Genomic DNA, 12056 nt, shown 5'->3' on the forward strand with positions numbered 1-12056 from the left:
AATGAATGAATGAATTGATGAATGAATGAAATGACTGAATAAAAAGCTGAATGAATATATATAACAAATGAATACAGAAATATATAAATAAATAAAGAAATGAATAAATGAATGAATGAATGAATAAATGAACGAAAGAATAAATAAATAAATAAATAAATAAGTAAATACAAAAAATCCCTACATAAATAAATGAATGCATAAGGGAAACAAAGAAACAAAGGAAAAGTGAAAATTTTTTCTAACTGGAAACCGCAAACATGATACTGGAGACGTTAACATCATTACGCATTTAAAAGTAATTCGCAATGACACCATTAGAATAATAAAAGGAAAAACATAAGAAATTCGTGTGGAGTGGCACACAAAGAAATGAGGTGAACACCAAGTTCGCCTTTTCGTCGTCCACGGGAGGGAGCTCCCGACCAACGTTTCGTCACCTGCCGCCTGGCTTGCACCTGGTATAGGATTACCCACGGTCCGATGATTTCGACACACGTGCAGTGGACACGGCTTTACCTTGGTGATCGATTAACGTCTTTTCAATGACATCTATGCCAGAGGACAAATATTCCGATCTACTCTACAGGAATAAGAAAGAAGAGAGGAGTGAAACTTCTATCAATAGCAGAGTCTTTTGTCATCTATATTTCAATCATCCCGGTAATTACCAATCGTGTCACGAGCTACAACCTTCTATAATAATGTAGAAAGTTTCAAGAAATATCTTGTCCTTGGCGATCACTGATCTGTTTCTTGACCAGCGGCGATGTCACATCCCCGCAGTCTAAACAAAAGATGGTCGAAATACTGTACGTCTCTATACTGCAAATGAAGGACAGATTTCTTTGCATGTTTCAAAACCAGGCCTCTATGATTCCCCGTGACAGCGATGAGTCAATAGCTGGTCACCTCTAGGGAGTATAAGATAACCACCGTAAACGGGTAGATATCCACCTAACAGTTCGCATCAATCCTACCGTTGTGTTTGTTCATGTATGGTGCCAGACTGACCTCACTTCCTAACACTCTTAACAGCCAACCCTCTCCGACACTTGACCGTGGCCTTTGGAACAACCTGCACATTTCGTCATGCCAGGAAACACGTGACCCTAAGTCTAAGAGGACTTCGTCGTCTGCTGTTTTCACACAACACGCTTCATACCAAACACAAAGCGGGTGGTTTTACGGGCTTGCTACCGATATCCTGCACTATATCGACCCACTGCAGCTCGTTCGCTCGCTCGGCAGAGGAGCCCTCTGTTAGCACTTGAACGCCAGCAAAAAACTCTAAATCCCAGCTGAAGAGGTACTGTATACCATGACTCCACTCTTTATGTCATCAGCATTGTTCATAGAGGCCGAAACTCCTGGACTATCAGCAATGTCTCACGAAAACACTGATTATCACCAAGAGGAGACGTTCTTTTCCCGTACGTGGTGGAGATCTGCTCTTCTTCTTGCAATACTCTGCGTTGGTGCAAAGTTCGTAGCGGCGAGAAGCAGGGCTGTGTGTTTCTACTTCAAATACGCGAGCCTCTTTCTAAGCTATATCATATTTGGTGTGCTCTTTATTCCCGTGCTGGCTCTGAAACCTGGAAGTCCAAAGAACGCATGGTAAGTAAACACACACCTTCACTTTAATTTATTTTCGCCGGTTTCCACGATCAGAATAGTACAACATCCGTAGTGCCACAATCACAACTATTACTATCACTGTAAATTGTTATCCAACAGAGCAAAGACATCTCTAGCGAAATGATCACTTTCACTCATCACAAACTTGTCTTCCCTATGTTATCAGGAGACAGGCACTTTGACCCAACATTCATCACCAGAATGCAGCAGCTATATAAGACATTACCACGGCTACCACTGCCATTACCAATTTCGTTACAACCAGGGAGGTGGGAATTACAACTAACCAACCAACCAACCAAGTCGTCAGCACCACGATCATTACCACCATTGAGCCACAGAGCGATAAGTATCAATGGTAAACTGAGTAACACAGAATCATCGCACCTGCTACCACCTCCGCAACAACAGCATAGTCGTTTTTATCGCCATGATTACCACGTGAGCCCTAACATAATCACCACATAACACCATGGCACCTTCTCTGAAGAACAGTGTCACAAACATCTAGGTGTTCACGCTATCATGACGTAAGCAGTCGAGCCTTTGTTGTTAGATCATTTTTCTCCAGCGACAATTGCTTCCATGAGATATATGCATGCTAAGCCAAACATAGATTCTACACACTAGCATAACCCTTACCCTAATCCTAGTCCTCACTTCAAGCTTAACCTAAAATCCCATCACAACCCTAACCCAAAGTCCTTGGAGAAAATAAGACCGAAGAAATTGTCCAAGGAGCAAACGTGCTGCCACTGGAAAATAAAGAAATGTTCCAGAGGCCGCATTACAGTTATGCGTAACGGGAGTTCGGAGTCGATATTTGTTTTTGTTTGCTTTGTTTATTCTTTATCCCGCGAAGTAAATAAGCAGTGATATATGACTATATATCTATCTATATATAACACAAAACATAATGATCATGCCGCAATGAACTGCAATGCAGTAAATTTACGTGTTACGTCGTACCTCTGACAGAGAAAAAATATTAGGTGGTACTTCTTGGCAATGATATCCATCAAACTGCAACTAAAGCGGAATAAATGGACGGGAAGAGACAGCACGGCGCATAATTAGCTTCTCAAATGAATGAAACCCCTTTATTGTTATGTAAACACGACCGCAGCGTTTGCTCCATAGTGGGTCACTTCCGGCAACATGCCCTGTATACGTGATGACTTCGGAGCGTGTACACTCTCTTCACAAATACAGCGTACTAAACAGTGCTAAAATCGAATGGCAAGATAAGTGATGTGGATCACGCACACGCTCTTCCATCAACAGCACCGAATACATGAATTGAATGATATCGCAAACCTGAATCTTACAAGATGTCCCCTTTCGAAAGTACAAAGGTGGCTTTCCCTAATATACACGAGTATGCTCTCGCCTTGGCTATATGTTAACTATTTTGCTTTGATGTGTATCATTCGTCTTTCCTTTGAAAAGGATTACAAGGGAAAAACAACCTCGTCTTACAGCTACATGTTCTATTGTTTATCTTTCTTTCCGCCAAACATGATCTATTGGTAACTCGTATACTGATACACTTCTAATTTATGCTCGTCGATTTTATTTTGAATTCAAGTAGTTCCCACCTCCCTGATTCAAGTGGTCTTCTTAATTGTGACCTGTGGATACTCATTACATGTACTTCGTTATTGCTCAAAATCACTTCAAATTTGCCTCATGTCGCGACTGCTTACATAGTTATTACAAGGAACACATAATGTCCAGAGGCGTATACTGCGCCATAACGATTTGCTTAAGTTACACATACTAATTAGAGAGTCATATCAGCGGGTGTTTGACCGACGTCGCATTTTGCTAGGAGATCCTTATTGATATTTAGTCTTATTACAGGGGTTCAGAAGTAATTCCTTCGGATATCAGTGGGCGATAACATTTGTTCCTTGTGACCAGATCTGGGGGTCAGATGCAATGACAGAGGCTGTGTAATGAGAGAGGTAGAACTCCACGAATCTGAACATGATCATGATTCAATGATCTGCAGAAATGCTGCATAATAATGATGATTGTGATCAAAGGGGAAATGTCCAACAAAAGGGTTTGTTCTTTTGTACATTATTTCAAATATCCATTTGTGACGAAATGTCACATGAAATTTGGCATACAGAGCGACGGAATTTACTCTCTCGAGTATTTGCAGCTACACGTGCAAAATATAATACTGCCTGTAAGTTCATGCTAAATTGACAATCTATCTATCTATATTCATACTTGATTGAAGTGAACTACTGTACGTTTACGCTGCTGGGAAGCTGTCGCCCTCTTATTCATTTATCGTTTGAGGATTGCCATGGAGCGTAAAATGATGGTCCTTGGTTTAAACTAAGGAGGTATATAAAATACCTCCCATTGGTTTAAAGAAACTAAAGCACATAATTGCAAAAACTTGCAAAAAGAAAATACTCTGGAAGAGAAACAGTTGAGTAAATGAGGAATAAATGACATATAGGATGACGATATACAAATAAAACCTACAATAATATCACAATAAGCTTTGACCTAATCATCAATCGTGTCAAAGATTTGTAATCTATAATAACCTTAATTTAGTATATTTTTTGTTTTATTTTCACTATATGTGACACAGGAATAAAAGAAACCTTCTGTCCTTAATTGGGGCTCTTTTTAAAGAACAAGTATCAGTGTTTCCAAGGTTACTCAGAGATAAGGAGACCGTCTAGACGCGTCCAAAGATTACTATTATCTGAGTTAACCATTATCTTTAGTCTGATTCATTGCAAAGGACCGCTATATTCATGTACATTCTATCGTGAGCGATAGAGCGCGGACAATTTGGTCTGGAATATCCAAAGAAAAAACAAAACAAAACAAACAAGCAAACAAACAAACAAACAAAAAATGCAAAAAAGAGCATCCAAACCGTTCACGCTATTACCCTTCTTCACAGTGCAATGAGTAAGCATTTAGTAAGTAACTGCATATGACATCCTCCCTCGCGGATGGGGATGTACAGCGAGGTTTTAAAACTCCCAGCTTGTGTCATGACAGCTGTACATACATAAGTAAACACGTTTGCTGAATACATTATGCGACTATATCACGTATATTAACTGTACGAACAAAATGAGCGGTCAAAGGATTAATCCTCCCTATATTAATAGCACATTACGGGCAAAATCTTGATATTTCTCGTGATTTCCTATTATTGTGTCAAACATTTAATTTTGCGAACTTTACGAATATAATCACGATGCAATTGAGCCTATTTCTCAGTGTATGTTGACGCTGTACAATAAAGGAGTCGATGATTCGAAAAGCGCTGCATAATCCTGTTACGGCTCTTAGCTCTGGCAACGGATGCAACGTCTTGTGATCTGCTGATGATAAGTTTACAGGGTCGACATGCATGGTGTTTGGCAGTTTACCAGTTCCTGAAATCACGTTTGTATACAAGGGGGTTCTTTTTTAAAGGTATTATTTACCATTTGCAGATGACACAAAACACAGCTAGCGCTTCAAACTAGTTCTAAAATACGAGAGGGATAGAAACAACCAATATAAAGACGTTAATCAATATAATCAATGTTAAGTATTATTAAATATACAAAAATTTGAAAAATAGTCCTAGAATAAACCGTCTACAGTTTATACAGAGAAAAATAGTGATATCTCCTCATATTTTAGGCTTTATTGCGAAAACATTTATGATAGGATGTTTTGTGATACAATAAACCTACAAATATGCATCAAATTTGATAACTCATGCATCAAATTTGATAACTCATACATTCATAAATCAGTGCTCCCAATGGTAGACAGTATCTTTAAGTCGAATACATTGCTGCATAATCCTGATGTCCAAAAATCCATTATAAGATCATGAATGTGGGCCCTCATAGCACTCCCCACCACCAACTCGCTACTAATCGTTCTAGCAAGAATCCCTATAGAAAACAGACTTTAACATCTGTTCCATCCTAGAAGATTTCTTAACCACGCGTATGCTGAGATTGGAAAAGCGTATTACACAGTAACATCAATAGCCAGTTAAAAAATATAATTGTATTAACATAATATGCGTACCAGTAACAAGGAATTGCTCCTGGCAGCCAGAATCATGCCTTATAACTTTCATAAGGCTTACCCGACACAGAAACAGTGCATGCAAATTGCATCACCATCACTTAAATGCAGCGAGTTGGTAATGGTGGATGAAATGGCTTATAATAAATAGTTCGTAGATTCTAAAAGGAACATTATTCATACATTTATATAGCCATATAGTATGCATTATAGAATTATTAACTGGCTAATTCCGGGGACAATAAACTCTGCGTGAACCTGACCCAAAAGGTGTTACAACGCAGACAAATGGCGGTCGGTCACAAGTTTCGGCGAGTGCTTCACGGCAGGCGATGAAAATGTTTACTCGAAGGGTTTCCCCATCATTTACCCCGTTGCCATAGAAACTAAGATACGAAATGCACCCAGCGATTGCTTCATGTATGATTAGCCAGCGTTGGAATAACATCACTGCTATAGTGATGAAACTAACATCTGGTGTATAGATTCATGTTATACACATGCACTCGTGAATGGGTACTTTATTGACAGTATTTTTGTTGGTCATTATTTCTCGATGCATGTTATTTCCTCGATGGGAGACAGTTTAACCCTAACCCAAGCCTCAGCCAGGAGGTCTTGTCAAAAGGCTACATCACACTAGGAAAGAAAAGATATTAGTATAAATTTTAGTAGGTATTAGGCGTAAATATTCATAACTGAATGACACACGCCTTTAAATCAAAATAACAACAACAACAACAACAACAACAACAACAACAACAACAACAACAGAATACTGTCATTGTGACGTGGGACGCATAAGACACAGAAGTGGTCTGATGTTTACCGGTTGACCGTCACACAAATCTACACAGAGAAGACAGTAACACATTGAAACGTTCACTTTTCTGTTGTGTGACCTTAACCACTGAATATCAAAATTGAATTTAGCTTTTATGCGAAACAAAGCCAAGAGGTATCTGAGTTTACTGTTGACACTGCATACAAACATAATCCTTGTATCGACGAAAAAAAAAAATCATTGTGACATTAGAATATTATTCTCAAATCAAGGAGTTGAAATATAAAGTTACTGAATATATAAAAACGTTTGAAATCTACAGCCGTAATATTTCTTTCAGCATATTTTTGGGATTTAATCTTAGCAAGCGTAATCTTTCGAGGATCATCTTTTTCTCGGCTGTCCACGATAATACACCGCCGAGATTGACCCTATATATGACATTTTATGGTTATACCGCCACTAATTGCAGGTGGCTGACGAAATATGGAGAATATCTGCAACTCCCGCTGTTTGGGATCGCTGTCAAGAGGAAGGGATGCCAATACCCAGACGGGCCGTGCGTGATCGTGTGCAACCACCAGAGCGCCTTAGATAGTGTCGGTAAGCTTTGGCTTTGCTTTGCTTTGTTTTGTTTTTTGAAGCATCTATAATTCATGACAAATTGAATCAAGATTAGAAGTGTATCACATCTTCACATGCGCGGACCTGACCCGCTTTGACTAAGTCGTGGTTGTATCCTTTGGTTTATAACAGCGCGATTTTATGAAGAAAGGTATCCACTCTAACGTTAATTCAGATTTTAGAGCTACACTGTACGCAGTGTGTTGGTTGAGCCACGACAGACAAAACGACCCAACTATATATAAATCATTATCATAATGATTATTAGCGTTATCGATGTTGCCCTTCTCATCAACAGACTCGCAGCAATTACGGTTACCACGACAGTGATTCAATGTATCCAGTTGTTTGGTTATTGCCATCGATTTCAAGTCAGTTATACTCCTGATGACTTGGGCCCCTGAGAAGACACTGCGCTAACAATTTTGTTCTATCCCTCCCCCCCCCCCCTCTCTCTCTCTCTCTTGATGGCTTTCATCTTCACATCTTCTGATGTCAAAGTTATGATGCACGAGGAGATCTGGCCGGGAGACTGCGTTGTGATCATGAAGAATTCGATGAAATACTCAGGACCCTTCGGCCTTTGCCTCGTTCTGGCGGGAACGATATTCGTGAACCGGAAGAACTCCGCCAGCGCCAAGGAGATGATGCGCAGCGCGGCAGATGCGATACAAGAAAACAAGGTTCGTTGTGCATCATAGGTTTGTCTTCGGCCCTCGTCAAAGTACACTTGAGGTCAACAAGGGTAACTTCATGGCTTGATTTGGTCAATCAGTATTGTACATTTTGAGAGGCATTAAAGGGCGCGAGCGAGTAATGAAATTTAACCTATCGATGAAGTATGTACAAGAATCAAGGGTACCTAAACCGGAACATAATTCATATGGTAGTCCGAAAGATACAAGAGGCAGAGTTTGGGGTAAGAGAATGGAAGGGCTTTTTTCCGTCTTTGTTAACTAAAAAGTTCGACGACTGACCTTACTGTCCAAATACATCTGTCTTGACCTGGTCATTTTTTGTTTGACCAACAGTATCGAGTGTGGATCTTCCCGGAAGGCACCAGGAAGCTGTCTATGAAGGGGAAAATTGAGGAACATTTCTTGCCATTTAAGAAGGGGGCCTTTAACTTGGCTGTCATGGCACAGGTAAGCCACGCCCATAACGAGCTTCACTTCAGACAATATCTACTACGCGGAAATACACACGAGCTGTCGAATTCAACAGAGTTTGCAGCTAACAAAAAATAAAAAATATGTACAAAAAATCGAAGGAGATTGATCCATGTCTGCAAACGTTGCCAATTCGTATCTTTATCGAATCCATGACAATGGAAGTAAATGCTGGATGCTGCTTTATCTCGATTAGCTTATAACATGTATAAGTGGGTGTTAGCTATAGAGGACCTGGCGCACTAGAGTGCCATATTCCCCCAAAGCCTTGATAATGCACAGTAAAGAAATACCTACAATGTTCTGTATAATACACTCGAGTTCGCGTTAGAAATAACTGCGCGGCTGTATGTCCATTATACAGGCGATGAATCTGACTTTCGAAAGATATGCTGTTCGCAGACATGTTATTTGCGATCTTATTTTTTATCATATTTGTTTTATCATGCTTGTTTCTTGTTCGAATCGATACGAGTGGGATAAAAATAAAAATAGTGAGGTGAATAGATATCAGGTAATGTGAAAATACTGAGCAAGTACATTGAGTTCTCGTATATACTCGCCTAAAATAGCGTGCTTCGCAAACATAATTATGACAACCTTTGTAATTGAGCAGAAACATGTATGAGATAAAGTAAGGGCCAAATCTTAAAATATCCCCCGAAAACAATGAAATTCACATTGAAGGTAAATGTACACCCAAAAGTTCGCGAGATAAGATATCAAAGCAACAAGCGAGAATCGATAAGCACACGGCAGGGTCTTAAGGAAAGAAGTCGACTGGAGCAAAGTCATCGCACAGATAAATTCAAAAGCTGTTGAAAACCTATTTGTTTCAAAAGTAAGATTTTCTTAAAGCTCTGACTTATTCCACTGCTATTATGATCTGACAAGTTGAAAGTTGTTTGTTTTGTTTGTTCTTTCTCTTTTGTTTTGTTTTGTAAATATTGTTGATTTCTTGTGTTTTGTTGTAGATGAAGCGCTTTGAGTCTGTACAGAAATGGTGCTTTACACTGTATAAATATTGGTTGTTATTATTATGATTATGGTTATGATGATGATGATGCATATTATTATTATTATTATTATTATTATTATTATCATTATCATCATCATTACTATTACAGGTATAGTATCTATATACATGTAGTTACAAGTACGACAAAAGACATTCACAGAACACAACATTTTGGTTGTGTGTAACAAGAAGACAAGTCGGCAAGTGTCTATCAGGATGATACCCCACACCATGAAACTTATCCGGACGGATAGGAGAACACCACGCTATGTACAGTATCTCATAACATCTTCTTTCAAGAATGGAACCATTATGTCGTCATCATTGGCACAATATCTCTCATATCTAATGGCAAAATATCACACCACTCTCGTCTCCTATATCCTACATTCTTCAGAATAGCTGCACCAGGTACATATCGCACAGCATGGCATAGTTACAGTATACGATACCCTGAACTGCTGGTATACAGAGAAACAATTGTATATGCACATACAATATTTTCACAGCGCAGAAAGATTATGTTCCACTGCGCTATGCAAGAGCTCCCAATGTCATCCACGATATTACGAACACAAAACATACAAACAAAACAAAACAAAAGATGGGTCCTTACTTGGAAACGTTGAATTTCTAACTTCAAGAGATAAATTCAACAATTTTGGCGTTGCACATTATGCAAATGCATGATCCCTCAGCACTATTTTTTTTTTAAAGATGTATGTTGCATTCGCAGTGTGTAGTTAATTTGGGAGCAACGTATGTTATGCTCATTAGATTTAGCAGTGTATATCGGGGTTTACGTCCGAGTTTTTATTAGGTGATACGCTATCAGCGTATCACCTATTGTGATTGTCAAAATCTCTCTTTATTAGGTGATACGCTATCAGCGTATCACCTATTGTGATTGTCAAAATTTCTCTTTTTAGGTGATACGCTATCAGCGTATCACCTATTGTAATTGTCAAAATTTCTCTTTTTTTTTATTCTTCTTTCTTTCTGCCACATTTTGTGTCGTCAATATCTCAACAATGACATCACGGAATGACATGACATTTTCAGTCAACATGTCTCATAACAATATCTAGCCACAATAAGGTTTTCATGACAGTAACATATCTATGACGTCATCTAGGCGCCATTTTGTGATTTTCGGACCTTGTCACATGATCAATCATAACTTCATAACTAGATGTCATTTCTGTATCATTTTCGCTGGACATAAAGTTCAGGTCACGCTCTATCTTACTTTCTAACGCTAGTTACCCAGGTCATCATTAGGCGCGCGTAAGCGCGCGTCAAAATTTTAAAAGGCTCAAAACGACTTCCCAATGGGAAATCTCGAAGTTTCAGACAATTATAAGCGTTTCAAACATTTTCTCGCGTGCGCGTCCGTCCGCGCAATTTCGCGCGCAGAGCGCTTAAGAAACATGGAAATGCAATTTTTTTGACTGATTTGGATTCCTGATACTTTGAGTAACAGTATCCATTGATTTCCGATCGATTTCGACCCATAACAAAGGAATGCACAGGCGTCAAAGTTGAAATTCCGCACGCGCGTCTTTCTGCAAATATAGTGAAAAAACATGTCTTTGTTTATTTCGTCATAGCTCTTTAAATCGTCCGTTGACCCTATATTTCTATTGCATATTACAAAAGCATATGAATTGTAAATAACATTCCAAGTATCAATATTGCCAGAGAAACGCGATGACGTCATCAAATCGTCATTTTATATAAAAAAAGTGGAATTGATTTTTTTGAGGTACTGTTTCTGACATTCATTTGCTCGTATCTCTGTTGTTTAAGCTCAATATTATCCCAAATTCAGATATGTTGTACTTTGAACATTTGCCTCTCAAGTCCATGTGATGGTTTTGATATATGATGACGTCATCATACTAGAAATTGTGATTAAATGTAAAGACTCAAAATCAGACAAGTTTACGTGTTATGTCTATGGGAGGTGATTTTTTTTCAAACCATGCATTGACTTGACAACGTTTAAGCACCTTTACCTCATCTGATTTTGCTCCATTTCCTCTGAAACATAAATGTGTTGTAGCTGAGACAATAAGCTGCAGTCATCATGCATTTTATATTTTCAAATCTCCTCATCAGGTCGACAATTTTGTAGTTAAAAACTGAAAATGAGAATGCAATCTGTACGGAATGATTCCCGATTGTTCTTTGCAACTGTATATTGGTCGAATCCACGCGGCCACTTGTGGGAAGTTGAATAGCGCCATCTCAGTCAGCACTGTCACGACAGTATAATCATACATTTAAGTTTCGCATATAATCTCCAGGACAGCCATATGGCGTAATCGCTTAGCGCGCTGGGTGTTCATAACGCCATACCGGAAGGCGAGAAGTTCGACTCCCGCGGAAGTTTTCTCTTTCTTTTTTTTTTTTTTTCCGGCAATTCAGCTTTACTCCGATGTCATTTATCGTATTATTTTACCAAGTATACGTAACCCGTGAACACGGCTGCTCTATTTCCCTCGTTTTGTATTGGAGTTTGGAGATTGGGTTTGCTTCATTAATTTTGTCACACTTAATGTTGTAAATTGCCCCTTGTTACAGTGTCCCGCTTGCCACCTTTCGTTTGCTCTTTCCTTTTCTCTTCATTGGTTCTTGTAATATTGTAACAGGATAGGTAGGAACATGTACGTTTAGATAACTGGCAGGAATGGGAGCTGAATTGATTAACTCTAGTCCAGGTGTATGGCGTCTCGCTCATCTCTTT

General features: G+C 39.0%; 2 protein-coding genes across 3 annotated transcripts in view; one reads left to right on the forward strand and one right to left on the reverse strand.

Annotated features, from left to right (window-relative positions):
• Positions 1-12056, reverse strand: part of LOC140240477 (uncharacterized) — a 60983-nt gene that overhangs the window by 21846 nt on the left and 27081 nt on the right. The gene's annotated exons all lie outside the window — the stretch shown is intronic.
• Positions 1-12056, forward strand: part of LOC140241076 (1-acyl-sn-glycerol-3-phosphate acyltransferase alpha-like) — a 37457-nt gene that overhangs the window by 2579 nt on the left and 22822 nt on the right. The window contains exons 2-4 of the mRNA XM_072320842.1: positions 6969-7099; positions 7622-7803; positions 8152-8265. Of these exons, the coding sequence (XP_072176943.1) occupies positions 6969-7099; positions 7622-7803; positions 8152-8265 (427 nt within the window). The remainder of the gene's footprint in view (positions 1-6968; positions 7100-7621; positions 7804-8151; positions 8266-12056) is intronic.

This window comes from Diadema setosum, chromosome 17, assembly GCF_964275005.1.
Source record: "Diadema setosum chromosome 17, eeDiaSeto1, whole genome shotgun sequence".
NCBI classification, from domain to species: domain Eukaryota; kingdom Metazoa; phylum Echinodermata; class Echinoidea; order Diadematoida; family Diadematidae; genus Diadema; species Diadema setosum.